Source organism: Syngnathus acus, chromosome 19, assembly GCF_901709675.1.
Source record: "Syngnathus acus chromosome 19, fSynAcu1.2, whole genome shotgun sequence".
In the NCBI taxonomy this organism is placed as follows: Eukaryota; Metazoa; Chordata; class Actinopteri; order Syngnathiformes; family Syngnathidae; genus Syngnathus; species Syngnathus acus.
In genome coordinates, this window is record NC_051103.1 from 2,351,357 (window position 1) to 2,367,481 (window position 16,125).

Below are 16,125 nucleotides of genomic sequence, written 5' to 3' on the forward strand. Positions count from 1 at the left end.
GGTGAAGGGTTTCAAGATTACGGTGGACAATGGGCGCCATTGACAGGCGGGAGGTGGCCGGAGGATGTCACAAAACAGACGGACGGGAGGTGAGAGGCGACGCACGCCAACATTGTTTTCAAAAGATCGTTGTAATCTGAAATTTAAGATGCTCAAATTCACCTATTACACACCTGGCTGCACAAGTTAATGAAAAACCTTTGCCGGATGTGGGAATACCGAAATCCGTTCCTTCCCAAGTCAGCGTGTCCTATACGTGCCAAAGTTTATGGCCCACGCAAAAAATATGTCAACACGCCCATATAGCAAGTCAGTAATTAGTTTTGAGAGTCGACATTGAAATAGTTTCCAAACATATTTCTTTTGCCTTTGGACACTGAAGCTGTCAGTGTCCACGGGCGGGTCAAGGCCAGGCAGGCAGAATTACACAAGTCGCTGGCTTTGCCACTCGGCACAACAAGACGTGCAGCTGCTTTGCATCGTCTCCAACCCCGCCCCCCCACCCCTCAAAAAAATGCATATTTTCTCAGCACGCTGGCACTTTTCAGCTGACGGTGTCAAAGACGCCCGCTTGTGCTAATCAAGGCCAGAAGCGAATCTTTCCAGTGTTGGTGGGATTAATTACATCCCGGGAGGGGAGCAGATGTCTGACGTGAAGTTTGGATGTGGAAATTCTTCGTTTTCTTTCTCTTCCTCCTGTTCTCTGTGTGTGTATATGTGTGCGTGTAGCAAACCACAGCAGTCGCTTGGATGGCGCAGGCAGTCATTTGCCCCAACAAGCTTCTAATTGAACGCTAGGCTAGATTGCGGAATGCACTCGGGACGGAAAAAGCGCACAAAGCGTCATCCTTCCCATATCGCACTTCTTCCACGGTCAGCTCCATAAATATTGGGACGCGGAGACCCTGAAAAACTTTAATTATTATTCTGTTTGCAATAGTGGTTATTATTAAAGTGACGTGTGCATGTCAGTGAGTTTCCATTCCTCTCTTTTGACCACTTATGAAATATTTTTCCCGTTGTTACTTTTCATTCTTTCTGCAAGATATGATGCTCCTACTTGTTCTTCGGGTTGGGGATTGTTTTTTTCTGTTTGCTTTTTTCCAGGCTTGGTTAAATATGCGCTTGTCTGGAAAGGACGGAAGGCAGGCGCTGCTTTTCGTGGAGCACAGACTCTCTCACACACACACACAGGGACTCGCACTCACTATTGTGTGTGTGTGTGTATGTGTGTGCGTGCGTGGACCCCGCAGCACACAGCCAAGTGAGCTCGCAGCGGCGCTTGCACGACTCGCAGATGTTCCTGCAGCGGGAGCGAGCGTTGACTTTGTGAAAAGTTCACGAGGGGAACTCGGAGGCTGGATTACAGGGCAAGGCAACTTTCTTGCTCCTTCCCCGGTCATTTGCTCGCTCACACCGGGCCCGGTGGCAGTCTGTCCGTCCGTGCGTCCGTCGGTCATTCCTCCCCGCCGGGCCCCCCTCCCACACGGATGGCCCAGCGTCGGTCTGTGGCGCTCAGCACAGGCCGAGAGACTGCGCGCAGCTCGCAGACTCGGGCGCCGGGACAAGCTGCCGCGTCCTCGCCGGCGATCCGCTTTGACGACTTTACGCGTTGAAATCAAAACAACAACAAAAGGAGAAAAAAGCGGCGCTTCAAAGCCTCCGCTATGGGGCGCGTGCACGTTCTCATGTGCTTTTCACTCAGTCAACTTTTGCTGGAGCTTTCTTTTGCTGCAGGGACATTTGGTGAGTGGCTTTTCATTCAATGCAAATAGGCGCTCTTTAAATCTTTGCACGATGTGGAATGTGCGTTAACTCTTTCGCTCAGTAAGTTTGTGCCAAAAAGAGAGAGGAAAATTGAATGTCGGGGAAGGTCTGGATAAGGTCGTCCACATTCGAGTCTCAATAGAAAGTCTTGGTGGAGGTTGCAAAGCATCATTACATTATGTTCACAGAATTGTTGAGCCAGAAAAATATGCAAGTCCGGGGCTTGAGTTTATGCTGCCGTGGGAAATTAGCCGGTTTGCTAGCTAGCTACTGAGCAACACACAAAAACATTAAACATTTCAATTTAGTTAGGTGAAGAAGGTTGACGATTTCCACAAAACAAATTTTGGTGCAAATCGGACAAAGGTCACATTTGGCCTCTTTTCCCGCGAGTCTCACGCCCTGCTGCAACACACCTGACTCAGACGATCTCCGCTTGTGAATCAGGAGTGGGATGGGGTTCCCTTGCATGTGCCACTTAGACAGTTGGCGCAGTCACTCCGTCAGCCAGGAATGTCCACAAAATGACGTTTTACTGCAGATCCGGGACTAAAGAGCGGGCCGAGGTCGATGACATAGTCTGCAAAAAGGAAATGTTCCATTATGTTCCACCAAATTGCCTTTGGGTGCAGATCCAGCAAAAGGTGCAGATACACTGGAGCTGTCGGTCGCTGCAGGGATACGCGGTAAGTGGCCGTCGATTCCATCCTCAACTTCCACCGCCACTGCCTTCAGCTGTTCACAGTCGTCGTGAGAAGCGCCGCGAATACTTGGGCATGTCCATTGCGTCATGTGACTTTTTGACGCTCCCTCCAGAAAATCTCTCCGGCAAGTTAAACGACTACGACCTCATGGTTCCATTCAGCACAGACTCCCGCGGCCGCTTCAAGTCTCACGTGCTGTCTGTGGACGAGGAAGGGAGCAGTGGGAGGAGGAGGACCAGGGTGGCCCGTGACGCCTCCCTGGACTCCTCGGACTCCCCGTTGTTATTCTTCAACGTCACCGTCTTCGGCCAAGAGCTGCACTTGAGGCTGAGGGCCAACCGGAGGCTGGTGGCCCCCGGGGCCTGGCTGGAGTGGCAGGAGGACTTCCAGGCCAAGGGGGAGCAGCGGCTGCGCGCCGACTGCATCTTCACCGGTGACGTGAGCGACGTGCCGCACGCCGCCGTGGCCATAAGCAACTGCGACGGACTGGTAAGTAAGCGCTGCACCGCACGGCTTCTTCGCACGGCTTCTTCGCACGCACACCAAAGTAAACAACAAGCTGACTTTGGCTTGGAGAATCAGGAGAATGTTTTTGTTTTTTGAGTCACTTTAGAAGGAGCCTGCTAACCACAGAAAGTCTTCTATCCAGCAAAAGGCAAATAAGCAAATCCCAGCAAGGTGGTGCCGACAGAGGGGGGGCACGGGCCTTGGGCTCATCAGAACCTGCTGCATCGAAGTGCAAAGCCAGTCAACAGATGCAAATTGATGAAGTACAATGTGAAGTAGCGCACATGCTAATTAGCAGGATGTCAAATGACACTAATTAGCCCTTAAATGAGATCCAGGTGGCTTTGGTACTCTGATCGGCACCACCTTCACTGAACGCGTGCTCCGTCAATTGTGTAACTTGATCGCAGCCTGACGCTCGAAGGCAGTCCAACGCTCGTGCGGGCTTTGGAAAATGCTTTCATGCGTTCCATGTTCCACTTGGCCAACTTCTCCCTTGAAGAAGAAAAGTACTGTAGACATACCCGGTTTGTGTACTGACGTATTGCTCTCCATTCCAGCCCGCGTTAGGCCATATGTGGCCAAGCCCTTCAGGCTCTGAGTCACACCTGCCTGCCTGCCTGCCTGCCTGCGTATGTCCTCCCTGTGGCGGACTTGTCTGTGCACGCAGGGGGTGTCGCGCGGTGATCGAAATGACAAAGTCTGCTGGATGTGTGCAGAGACGCCTGATGAAAGAGGGAAGAATGCGGGCAGGGGCCTTATGTTGTTTTGAGGACTTCCCTTATTTGGAGAAGAGACGAGCTGTACTTGGCCTATAGAAATGCAATCGCTGGCAGGTTACCAAGTGCTTGCTCGTGCTTTGTGCAACACTCGCAATTGGCCCAATCAGGAACGAGTTCGGAATTTTCTTTCTCCTAAAGTACTTTTTCCGAAGTAGAGCGCGTGAGTGTTTTTGCCACCTTTCCCTGCAGCTGGAATGAGGTCCCCGAGGTGCTAGACGTTCCTATTTTCCAACCGCTTTGACACCTCGCAGCCATACGGCTGCTATTTTCCAAGCTCACGGCAGCATCGATTGGTGATGTCGTTTCCACCGCCGCTGACGCCGCACGTGCTATTTGCTGCACGTGCGCAGCTGGCGCACGGCGGGAGGCCACGTGTGACAAGGTAATGAGAGGTCTATTTGTGTGCGAAGGCTTGAAAAGAGGACAGGGCCTCCTAGCAACCGCCACCTTCAAGGTGTCAAACTCAAGCACCATCGCCGAACATCACCCTGATTGATTTTGCTAGCACTGTATTGTAGCAAGCACGAATACATTGTGTAATTGCTAAAGTACTTTAGTCGGTGGTGTTGTGAGTGATGTCAGCAGCTGCGTGCGAGCCAATGTGGCTCTGAGCTGTGGCTGCATTTTCCCTTGTGAGAGTTGGATGTGAAATTGGGCCTTGTAAAGAAAGGTCAGTAGCGCATTGAGGGAGTTAGTGCCCCGGGTGAAAATGTAGCAATAAAAGTAGCATTCCGTCATCATCTGATGCTGCTGCTACTACCCATCTGTCCAATCATGACCGATCATGATCAGCGTCTCGCGGCGTCCTCCCGCTCGCCTTTGCCGCCCCTCCCCGAACCCGACAGCCGAAGCAGACTTCCATAGGCCTGCTTATGTTTACACTCTGCTGCGCTGTCCAGATGTTGCCTTGCTTTCCACCCTTCCCCTCCCCCTGATGAAACGCAGAGGAAGTATGACTTGGCATTTCCCGCAACCCACTTTTCGCCTCTACTCTGCTCTGCTGTCTGACGTCTCAAAATGAAAATATGTCTTTGCTTTTTGGCAGAAGGTTGCCTGCTGAGCAGCTGTGCCGCCGACCCTTTAAGCCGTGCGCTTTGTGTTCTTTGCAGGCAGGCCTGATCCGCACGGATGACGGCGAGTTCTTCATCGAACCTCTGGAGAGGGGCCGGCGGGACGCCGAGGCCGAGGGACGCGTGCACGTGGTCTACCGCCGCTCGGCCCTCAAGCGCGGCGACGAGCTCCGCAATCAAGGTGAGGCCCCGACACCTGAAAGAGCAGGGTTGAAAAAAAATTCTTAAGTGTGGAAAAAGATCGACTGAATGAATACGAGCTCTCTCGCGACAGTGTCCGACTTTGGCACGGCGGTGGCGGAGCTGCCGGCGGCCGCGGATCTGCTTTGGCGCCACGCGGCGGAGCCACAACGCAAGCGCCGCCACGCCCAGAAGGACGACTACAACATGGAGGTGCTGCTGGCCGTGGACGACTCCGTGGTGCGATTCCACGGCAAGGAGCACGTCCAGAACTACGTGCTGACCCTCATGAACATCGTAAGTCGGGTCGTCGGGTTCCTCGCACGTGAAGTGTCATTTCCCCTCCACCGCGCCTCGGCTATTCTTTTTCACGCTGTTTATGGATTAGAGGCGAGGTTGAAGGAAAAAAAAAACCCTCTTCAGCTCATTCATCGTGGGTTCGAGCAGCTCCTGCCACCATAATCTTCTTAGCTGTCCCAAATCCCTCGAGTCAGATTTTCACAGGGCGCCGGTTTCACCCGGTAACAGTTACCAGCCAGAGCCCGCCCGCACGGTGGTCTGATAAGCCGCAGCGGCCGGCCCAATTAAAAACTTGATTTGAGTTCCATCATGGAAACGCTTGGGAGGGCAGCCTGACACCGTCTCTACTTGCCAACGTTGCCTAATTAAAGCTGTGGAGAATCTGCCGCTCCAACAGCAAAAGTCCGTCACGCTTTGTCATTCAAGTAGTCGTCAGTACGCTTGTGCCAAAACACCATCGTGTGGCACGAGTTCTCTTTCTCCTCTACCGCTGCTTTTAGCTTCACAAAGTACTTGGACACTTTGCACCGCTGCTGACGATTGAACCCCAACGCTTGCGGCCGTCTGCCTTTCCATTTGAATCGGCATTTTCCCAAACAAATATCAGCATGTAAGCCACTTGAGCTGTGCCCTCTTAAATCCCCCCCCTCCTCCGTGGTGCCACCTGGAGGAAGGCTCACCCGAGAATTGATTAGTGAACATCCCGTATGCGGGAGAGCAAGGTGGCCCATTGAGGTGCACAATGGCCGCCTTGTTGCGGGCGAGATACGATGCTGCGTACAAGCCTGGGACGCCTGCAGCTGCTTCTCACGTTTGCAGGCCGCCCTTCCTCCCCTAGTGTGTGTGTGTCTGTGTGTGCGTGCGTGTGTGTTCCGCCTGGCTTTGCAATTATCCTGGTGCGCTTGGCCCCCTCAAGCACATAGCAGGAACTTACATCTGGAAATGGGGGCGGCGGTGTGCATATGCAACTTCCATACTTGCTAGTGGAGTGCTTGCTAAGCGTTTTACACCCAGCGCCAAATGCTCGCCAATGTAGACGAGTACTTTGACGGTGTTGAAGGGAGTCCCCTCGCTGACATAGCCTTACTTCCAGGTTGATGAAATCTACCACGATGAGTCTTTGGGAACCAGCATCAACATCGTCCTGGTGCGCATGATCATGGTCGGCTACAGGCAGGTGAGACGGAAAATCCTCTTTTCATATTTCAACTTTGTCTTGTGAGATCAGTGCTAAGTTGAAGCAATGAATGAGTTCAGGGTTTGCTTGACGCCCAGCGGGTGTAAGCCATGTTGCTTTTGCGTTGTGTGGCGGCGGGCGGGCTGGCTGACGCAGTCCATCAACCTGATCGAGCGTGGCAGCCCATCGCGCAGCCTGGAGCAGGTGTGCCGCTGGGCCAACACGCAGCAGCGCGCCGACCCCGACCACGCCGACTACCACGACCACGCCATCTTCCTCACCAGGCAAGATTTTGGTCCCGCAGGTATGCAAGGTACTGTATTCGACTCTCGATCGAGGCCTGTGCAGACTGACTGCTGAATTCTGCTTGGGGAGGTAAGGGAAGGGCCAGGCGCCCATCCAACGCCCTTTGACAGTTGACCTTTCGCTAACCGGCTAAGGCATCGGATGGAAAAATGGAGCGCTTTTAGTGCCAAAATATATGGGACTTAGGGACCATAAGGTCAAAGTTCTGCCTTTAGTTTGATATTACGGAACTTTTTCTTTCCCCCTAACTTATAGCTAAACTAAAACAAAATTCATTTCTTTTGTTTAACCTCGGTTATATGCGATTTTTTCTAAAAAAAACAAATGATCTAAAAAAAAAAAAAAAATTCTACTTTTTTAAACGTGTATTTACTGTAAAATAGTTGTATAACCGCCTATGACAGCCGTTTAGCGACTGGTCAATTGAGCGAGCGGCTCTCCAGAACCCGGACTGGACGCCCGCCCCCCTTCACTGGTGCAAAAAGTGCATTCAGTCAACGTTTTTGGCATGGAGTGAAAAATCTGAATCATTTCTCACACAAGCGCAAGCTTTACGCGGCTCAAGTATGTGCACGTCTCCGTTTGACATCATCCATGTTTCCAAGTCTGGCCAGTCGCAACAAAACTTCCTCTGTGCTCAAGTTTGTAATCTGTTCAAGCGCACGTGTCACGTTTGGGAGGCGAGGTCACGTTGTTACCTGCCGGGGCTGCCATTGCCTCGGCAACGGCCTCGTTGCGATCACAACAACCGGCACCGCCTCGCCGGAACGATTTTGAGGCAGGACGCCGCCTGACCAACGGGGTCTCGTCCTCGCTAAGCAGACATTGCACCGCCTTGTCAAAGTTTGACTTGAAGGCAGGAGCTTCTGTCTTCAAAGACATAAATTCCCAGGGAATATTAAACCTCATTATACTTCTATTGTGCAATCAACAGTTTGGTTCCTGTGCTGGTATTGTCGGTTAGCCGCATAGCAAGCAAATCATTTTCTGCAACTGTTTGTCAAGGAGCATCTTTGTCTTCACTCGAGCGCTTTATTTTGACTGTGCTGCTGCCACCGCCACTCGAGCGCTTTATTATGACTGTGCCGCCGCCGTGGCTTTTGTGTACAAAGGGAACACATTTGCATCCTCCTGAAATCTTTGCATTTGCCTGCCACTTAAAAAAAATGGCATTGGAGTCACGCGCAGGTCTGCAAAGAAATACTGCAATGGCATCGGCGCTCAGCCTCTTCAGAGCTCCGCTGGCTTTTTTTTTCTTCTTTTTTTAATGTTCGCCTCCCTTTTTCTGCTCTTTTAGCTGCATGCCAAAAACCATCACAGAAGCGGCAGCGCTGCACACCTCTTGATCGAGTTGATTGATGTCCGTGTGCTTTGCTTGGTCACGTTTTCATCTTTTTGGCTTTATTCTCGACCGGCCGCGCCTTTGAGACCGTGTCAAGCCCGAGGTGGCTCACTACTTACAATCAGTCCATCTCCATCTTGCACAGAAACAAACCAAAAATGCACATCGACTTGTTGTGGCCGTGTCTATGCAAAGGTCAGGCGTGCCTCATAATTGGCTCATGTTGTTGTTGGGCAGGTTACGCGCCGGTGACGGGCATGTGCCACCCGCTGAAGAGCTGCACCCTCAACCACGAGGACGGCTTCTCCTCCGCCTTTGTGGTCGCTCACGAGACGGGACATGTGTGAGCGCCGCCGCCATTTGCCATGGGAGTTGCGGGCAACAGCACTCCTCTGCATTCACGTTCAGCGGCGACTCAAATGTTTTTGTGTCTCTCGTCCGCCGGCAGGCTGGGGATGGAGCACGACGGGCAGGGCAACCGCTGCGCCGACGAGACGGGCATGGGCAGCATCATGGCCCCGCTGGTCCAGGCTGCCTTCCACCGCTACCACTGGTCCCGCTGCAGCAAGCAAGAGCTCAGTCGCTACATTCAGTGCGTTGCCGCCCAGCCGGCCCTTCTGCTTTAGTCGCTCTGGTCCGCATTGTGCCCTTTCGCCCCTCAGCTCATACGACTGCCTGCTGGACGATCCCTTTGAGCACAAGTGGCCCAAACTTCCCGAGCTCCCCGGGATCAATTATTCCATGGATGAGCAGTGCCGCTTTGACTTTGGCGTGGGTTATAAGATGTGCACAGCCGTGAGTACGAGACAAAAAAAACACAGCGGCGTGGCGCGCCTTTCCCCTGCCAACCGCCTGTGCTCCGTCCTCCAGTTTCGTACGTATGACCCCTGCAAGCAGTTGTGGTGCAGCCACCCTGACAACCAGTACTTCTGCAAAACCAAAAAAGGCCCACCAGTGGATGGAACGGAATGCGCGCCCGGAAAGGTCGGTGGGGGGGGGGGGGGGCATGAGCTCTCTAGTTTGATTTATGATCATTTGTAGCTAAAAACAAGGTGAGAGCCTGGCAACAGCAAGTCTCACATGGCAACGTCTAGTTTGAGAAGCCGCTCTGCAAGTAAGTGGCGCTCTTGACGTCGGCTTATTTTGTGTGCAAAGTGGTGCTTCAAAGGCCATTGCATCTGGAGGTCCAGCCAGGAGCCTCAAGGCCACGACGGCAACTGGAGCGCCTGGTCCAAGTTCAGCTCGTGTTCGCGGACATGCGGGGGCGGCGTCCGCTCCCGTAGCCGGCAGTGCACCGACCCCCCGTGAGTGGACGGCCGGCGCCGCCATGTTTATCTTCAGCTCGCCCTTGGGAATGAGCGCACTGTAAAGGTTTGTGTGGCTGTGTGCCAGGCCGGCGTACGACGGTCGCGAATGCCCGGGCTCCGCCTTCGACTACCAGATGTGCAACACGGAGGAGTGCGTCGGCCCCTTCCAAGACTTCCGTGCTCAGCAGTGCCTCCAGAGGAGCAACAAGTATCACAACAACATGAAGCACACCTGGCTGCCTCACGAGCACCCGGACGGTAAGAGCCGCTCAAAAGCGGCGAGGCACACGCGGCTCAGATGACGGTTGTCGTCACCGTTGTTGCCGTGTCGGCAGAGAGCCGCAAGTGCGAGCTGAGCTGCAGGTCCAAGGAAACGGGCGAGGTGGTCTTCATGAACCAGGTGATGCACGACGGGACCCGCTGCAGCTACGCCGACCACTTCAGCGTGTGCGCGCGAGGAGACTGTCTGGTACGCGCAAACCTTTTTACTCTCCAACCACGTCCGGGTCCGACATTGCTCGTTAGTCGCATATTGGACCAGAGCGTGCTATGGCACGCGGTGCTCTCGTATGAGGCTTGATGTCTTGACTCGTGACTTGTGGTCTTTGGTCCCGGCAGCACGTGGGCTGCGACAAGGAGGTGGGCTCTTACAAGGAAGAGGACAAATGCGGCGTGTGCGAGGGTGACAACTCGCACTGCCGCACCGTCAAGCTGACGCTCACCAAGACGCCCAAGAAGAACGGTAACACCCGCCGACGCTCCCGTTCTCCCTTCGTGTTTGACGGGCTCTACGTGTCGGCAGGGATGCTACAAATGTTCGACATCCCGACGGGCGCCCGGCACATCGTCATCGAGGAGAAGGACGCCTCCCCTCACGTCATCGGTGAGCAGTGAGGGGCTCGCCTGACACCGGAAGGCTTGATGGGCTTTCGTTGAAAAGGCCGAGACTGCAAAACGAAGCGGTCAAAGTCAACCTGCTGCGGGACACGGCCGATTTTTCATTTTCCGTTTCGCTGTTTGTTGGATAATCCTGGCAAAGCGGGAACAAATATTTGGCAGTCAAGACTCAAAGGGCTTCAAATAGTTTGCGACACCTGCTCGCAACATTCGCTCCGCAGGATCAGGGATCTTATGACGCAGCGGGACGTAACGGGTCAAAACTCAGAGGCGTCCCTGAAAGTGACGTGCTGTTGTGATTGTGCTCTTGCCAGCGGTGAAGAATCAAGTGACCGGCGACTTCATCCTCAACGCAAAAAGCAAAGACCCCCAGTCAAAAACCTTCATCGAGAACGGTTTGCAGTGGGAGTATGCCGTCGAGGACGGCAAGGAGACTCTGCGAACCTCCGGTCCTCTCCACGAAGGCATCTTCGTGATGGTCAGCGAGCGAGCGAGCGGGCATTCCGTCGGCTGCCGACGTTTGGCTCCTCATGATTGAATCGTGCTTTTGGTTTGGATTTACCGTGGGCAGGTTGTTCCCCAGGAAGAGGAAGCCAAGATAAGTCTGACGTACAAGTACATCATCCACGAGGACCTTCTGCCTCTCATCACCAACAACAACGTTCTTCTGGCCGAGTTGGATTCCTACGAGTGGGTGCTGAAGAGCTGGTCGCAGTGCTCCAAAGCTTGCGGCGGAGGTCAGTGAGTGCCTTCCTCTCTACACACACACACAGACTCCCTAAAAAACAAAAAATTGTAAAGTTGTCCAGATTACAAATTGTTCATGCCCCAAAAATTGAAGAGGTCAGATGAATTGTGCCATAATTTCAGCTGGAATGTGGGGAACACAAAGTGGCATTCCTTCCACATGATTTTTTTTTTTGGCTCCCTCAGGCATCCAGTACACCAAATACGGCTGCCGGAGGAAGAGCGACAGCCGCTTGGTGCACCGCAACTTGTGCGATGGCAACAAGAAACCCAAACCCATCCGCAAACGCTGCAACGTCCACGAGTGCAGCCAGCCTGCGTAAGTCGCAATGGACGCCCGCCCGCTAGTCAACGAGTGCTAGGCAAGCATGTCGGCGTGTCCTTCAGGTGGGTGGCGGACGAATGGGGCGCCTGCAGCAAGACCTGCGGGAAGCAAGGTTTCCAGATCCGGACGGTGCGCTGCATGCAGGCGCTGCACAACGGCACCGGCCGGCCCATCCACAGCAAGCACTGCGTCGGGGAACGGCCACCGCCCAAGCAAGCCTGCAACCACACGGCGTGCCCCGCCCAGTGGAGGACGGGGGCGTGGTCGCAGGTGAGACCCGGGCGAATTTGAAATTGGCTCTCGGATGAGTGAATGAACCAGTGTGTCTGCGCGATGCGCTCTAGTGCTCGGTGACGTGCGGACAAGGCATCCGGCAAAGGCAGGTGGTGTGCAAGTCTGGGGACAACGCGCCAGGAACGTGCCAGGGAGACGAACCCGAGACGGTGCTCATCTGCAAACTTGACGCTCCGTGCCCAGGTACACTCACGCAAATATCCAACCAAGTGTTTTTTGGACTCAATGTGTTTATTTTACTGGATGCTAGCAAGTTTGTGTTTGTAGTTCCAGACCAACCAGCTCTTGGCTCGAACAATGTGACCATCCAAGATGAAGCCCTGGGCCAAAGCGTGTTGGGTCATCAAACCGTGTCAAGTAAGTCGCCCGGAGGCCTTTTCAGTGTGACGTGACACCTAATTCCTTCTGGCTGGCCAATGTCTATCAAACAAATCGACTCTTGCATCTTACGTGATCAAATGTCTCTTAGGCGAGGCATGCCAAGGGGACAAATCCATCTTCTGTCAAATGGAGGTTCTTGTGCGCTACTGCTCCATCCCTGGATATAACAACCTCTGTTGCGAGTCGTGCAACAAGAACCTGTCCACGGCCTCTCCCGAGCTATCCAACGCCACCGCCAAGGCCTCGGCAGAACCCCAGACCAATTCCTCCGGCAAGTTTCACGCAGTTTCCCTCACTGCCCACGATCCGACGCAAACCACAGAAAGTGACATCAGGCGGGCACGGCCCACCGCCCGGACTCCCGCCCGGTCCACCGTCGCCACCCCGACACCCACGGGCAGCACCGCTGACCCGGGGCCTCTTCTACCTCCAGGCAACGCCTCCCTGAAGGAGCGCAGGTCCGGCAGCACTTTAGGCCCACTGGCCGCAAAGTCAAGAAGGGACCGTTTCGGATCCGAGAGAAACTCCAGTCACAGATGAACACATCATCAACGTCATCTCAAACAATGCGCCGTTTAAAAGACTGCCTTTCTCTCGGTCTTTTTTTTTTTTTTTTAATCTGCAGACCGATGACGGTTACCTCATCCAACCTCCAAAGAGCCACCGACGTGGGATCGGTGGCTCTGTCCTCGGTGCTGTTTAAACGAGATGCCTTGAAAACTGTGTACCGTTGTTTGAACCCCAAGTGCAGCAGAACTACTCGTGAACCGGTCATGTGAACTTGTGGAGTCTCTGGTCGAATCCAGAAGAAGACCAAAGTGGCATTTTTGTTTTTGCTCCTTCAAAGCTATCAAATGTTCCTCTCTGCCCTTCCTGACAGGTAGCGGGACTGCTTCTTGTTCGCCGTCAGCGCTTTTCGAACTCGGCTCACTTCTGCTTTGACACCAAAACAAAAAAAACACGTCCGGATGTTCGGACTGTGTTTTTTTTTTTTTTTTTTTTTTTAACTCTTTCTGCAAATAATGTAAATAGTGTAAATGAGGCCGTCAGGTACAAAAAAATATAATACTGCAAGTGGCTTGTGTGTGCGCGGAGGCGCTCTTGTATAGTTGCTGTACAAACCAAAAGCTTAAAACGTGAATATTTATTGAGTCTTTGCGTGTATACCTCTGTAAACAGTAAAACACTCTCAAACAACAGAAAACATCTTTACCTTTCTATTTGAGGAGGTGCGAGGAAATTGTTGATGCGGCGACATCACGTCGTCGTCAGGCAAGCTAACGAGCATGGCGTTTTATGATTTCCTTGATTCTGAACATGCATACTCCTCAGACTGGGACACATCAACCATTTAAAAGCCTCTCTTTTATTGTACTTTTTATTGCCAATTGGAGGTTGTGTGTGTGCGCGCGCGTACGTGTGTGCGCGCGCGTGCAGGTACAGGTTTAACTGCAAGCAGGAATTTCATATTCACGACATCCGCAAGAGCAACTACAAAGTGGGACGGCTATCTGACACCATGCCCTAGGATTACCTGGTCCAGGTACACCATGCAGATTGTATGTATTCGTGTGTGTGTGTGTGTGTTTGTGTATGTGTGTGTTTGTTTCATGAATGTGCATTTCGTTTCCAGGGTCAGCGCGCGTAATGGGGCTGACATAGGGGGCAGAGCATCAGTCATCAGTTTTTTACTATTTTGCCATCTGAAACGAGTAAAGAAAAGTCCAGCATCAGTTTGATTTCCAATTTTTATTTCTACAACGTTTATGGAAATACTTGACGGACCCTCTCTAAGTTCTACTGCGTGTAAAGATGTTCAGCGAGGCAAGCTTTTCCATGGTAGTGGTAGTTATCCTGAGAAGTCACGGGGTGGCGCTCCTGTGCGTAGCGCCGCTCAACGACAACAAGCAGAAGCCGAAGAAGATTAGTTTAAATTGCCGGACGTGACGTCACGTCTGTAGGTGACTTGATTGGAGTAGTGATGTGCATTCCAGTTCTTTTAGGTGAAGATTCGTTCAAACGAATCGTTCAACGAATCCCCCCCCACACACACACTGATCCGTTTTTTTTTTTTATTCAACATCCAGTGGAAACAACCCATACACATCAAACAATACAACTACCCCCCCTCCCCCCAATTATTATATAGAATAATAATTGGCTCGGGTAATTAACACATTTCTTTCTATAATACAACACCTACACACTGATCCGTTGGCAACAGTCTCTCACCCGGTCGTTAACGGGAAGTTGCGTCACTGATTCGTTCGTGAACGGAAAATTACGTCACTGACCGGTAAAGTCCCTCCTCCATCTATCGCTCGCTGCTGATTGGTCGTTCGCGAAGATTCACGAGTGAGTGACAGACAGCATTGCCGCTATGCCGTTGCCAGCCGACACACGTTATGCCGACATTGATGTTTTAATTTTGTATTTGTTGGCTTGTAGTTGATGGTGTTATTATACCGTTTGTGTTTGAATAAAAGGTTGAAAAAAACCGTTATGCCGAAGTTATGCGCATGAAGTTGGTGCCACCTCGCCGTAAAACAAAACGAAGAAGAAAATGACGTAACTTCCCGTTCACGAACGAGTCGTGAATTGCATTTCCCGTTCACAACGAACGAATCTGTGAGTGAACGAATCTGCGAGTGAACGACTCTGCGAGTGAACGACTCTGCGAGTGAACGACTCTGCGAATGAACGAATCAGCGAGTGAACGAATCAGCGAGTGAACGACTCAGCGAGTGAACGACTCAGCGAGTGAACGAATCAGCGAGTGAACGAATCAGTGAGTGAACGATTTGCATTTCCAGTTCATCGCGAGAACGGATCAGTGAGGGAACGAATCCTGACTTTCCCGTTCGCGAACGAGTCAATGGGTCAACTGCCTTCCTTCCCGTGCATCAACGGATCAGTCAGTGAACGTGTTGCGTCTCCCTCCTGGCGTGAACTATGTAAGCCAGAATGTCGATTTACGGTTTGCCAAGGAAAGGAAGAACCACTCACTGAAACACCACTTCTTTTATGCACGTTTTCTCCAAGCTAACGGCTAACTTTATTGCATGAAGGGATGCGCCGTTATGCAACAACGGGGAAATTATGCTTCTCTTTGGGTAATCTTGATTTTATAACACTTGTAGTAGTTTTTAAATAACGTGTATGCATATATACGCCTAAATATTGTTATCCAATATATCTACTGCAATTTCACATTGGATTGCTGGTTTGAAGTTTACTTTTATTATTATTTTAATAAACATTTATCTTAAAACTTGTCTGGTGTTTTATTCCTTGTTTTTATATTCGCCAATTAAAACATAAAAATCAGACATTTGGTTAACTGCTTTATATGACAACATGTGTAGGTACACCTCATGAACACTTCAATAGGTAAAATACGTGAGGTAAAGAAAAAAAAAAAGAATAAATAAATGATGCAAATGAACCCTTTCATTGCACAATAAAAGCACGTTCAAGCATTTTCTCGCACCTGGGATCGAACCAAAATCTTACCGAGCAAGAGCTCGTGTCACTAACCAGTCGGCTGTTTCAACATGACAGGACATGGTCGAATGCAATGTTTTGTACTAATGATGTGCATCACAGGCCAGTAGGGAAAAAGCTTAAGTGAAAGTGAAATGTGCCACACCCGCCCTCACCCCCACCTCCTGATTGTCAGTTTGAGCTGTGACGTCACTTGGACACTCCATTAGGTACACCGCCATTTTCAAGTGTACCTAATAACAGGCCACTTTATTAGGGAAATATCATGGTCAAAGGTCACAGGTGTCAAGCTCTAGTCCTCGGGGCCGCGTTCCAACATGTTTTCCAAGTGACCCTCGTTAAGCGCGCCTGCGTGAAAACCTTTTGGTCACTTTCACGTTCCGCAGGAGCTAAAACTTTTCACGCAGGTGCACTTAACGAGGGAATCACACGGACACTCCATTAGGTACACCGCCATTTTCAAGTGTACGTAATAACAGGCCACTTTATTAGGGAAATACCGGGGTCAAAGGTCACAGGTGTCAAGCTCTAGTCC

The 16,125-nt window shown here is 51.8% G+C and overlaps 1 protein-coding gene across 3 annotated transcripts; it reads left to right on the forward strand.

Annotated features, from left to right (window-relative positions):
* Positions 1-1,231: 1,231 nt before the first annotated feature.
* Positions 1,232-13,290, forward strand: LOC119138221 (A disintegrin and metalloproteinase with thrombospondin motifs 14). Of its 3 annotated transcripts, none has more exons than XM_037278057.1 (23): positions 1,233-1,746; positions 2,400-2,453; positions 2,584-2,960; positions 4,870-5,011; positions 5,105-5,307; positions 6,404-6,487; positions 6,644-6,791; positions 8,373-8,478; positions 8,584-8,727; positions 8,798-8,930; positions 9,006-9,119; positions 9,291-9,439; positions 9,528-9,700; positions 9,778-9,911; positions 10,061-10,184; positions 10,245-10,325; positions 10,654-10,817; positions 10,911-11,076; positions 11,273-11,405; positions 11,474-11,681; positions 11,756-11,888; positions 11,973-12,062; positions 12,175-13,290. In XM_037278057.1, the coding sequence occupies exons 1-23, from the start codon at positions 1,668-1,670 to the stop codon at positions 12,624-12,626; spliced, it is 3,591 nt and encodes a 1,196-aa protein (XP_037133952.1). In that variant the 5' UTR covers positions 1,233-1,667; the 3' UTR covers positions 12,627-13,290. The 3 variants fall into 3 exon arrangements, with proteins under 3 accessions (XP_037133950.1, XP_037133952.1, XP_037133951.1); XM_037278056.1 differs by having other exon boundaries at positions 1,234-1,746; positions 6,644-6,800; XM_037278055.1 differs by having other exon boundaries at positions 1,232-1,746; positions 6,644-6,800; positions 10,061-10,325.
* Positions 13,291-16,125: the final 2,835 nt, after the last annotated feature.

Coding starts and splice junctions, on each gene's coding strand:
- LOC119138221 (XM_037278055.1), top strand. CDS start 1,668: ATGGGGCGCGTGCACGTTCTCATGTGCTTTTCACTCAGTCAACTTTTG. Junction 10,326..10,653: donor CGCCTCCCCTCACGTCATCG/GTGAGCAGTGAG, acceptor TGCTCTTGCCAG/CGGTGAAGAATCAAGTGACC. Junction 11,682..11,755: donor GGACGGGGGCGTGGTCGCAG/GTGAGACCCGGG, acceptor GATGCGCTCTAG/TGCTCGGTGACGTGCGGACA.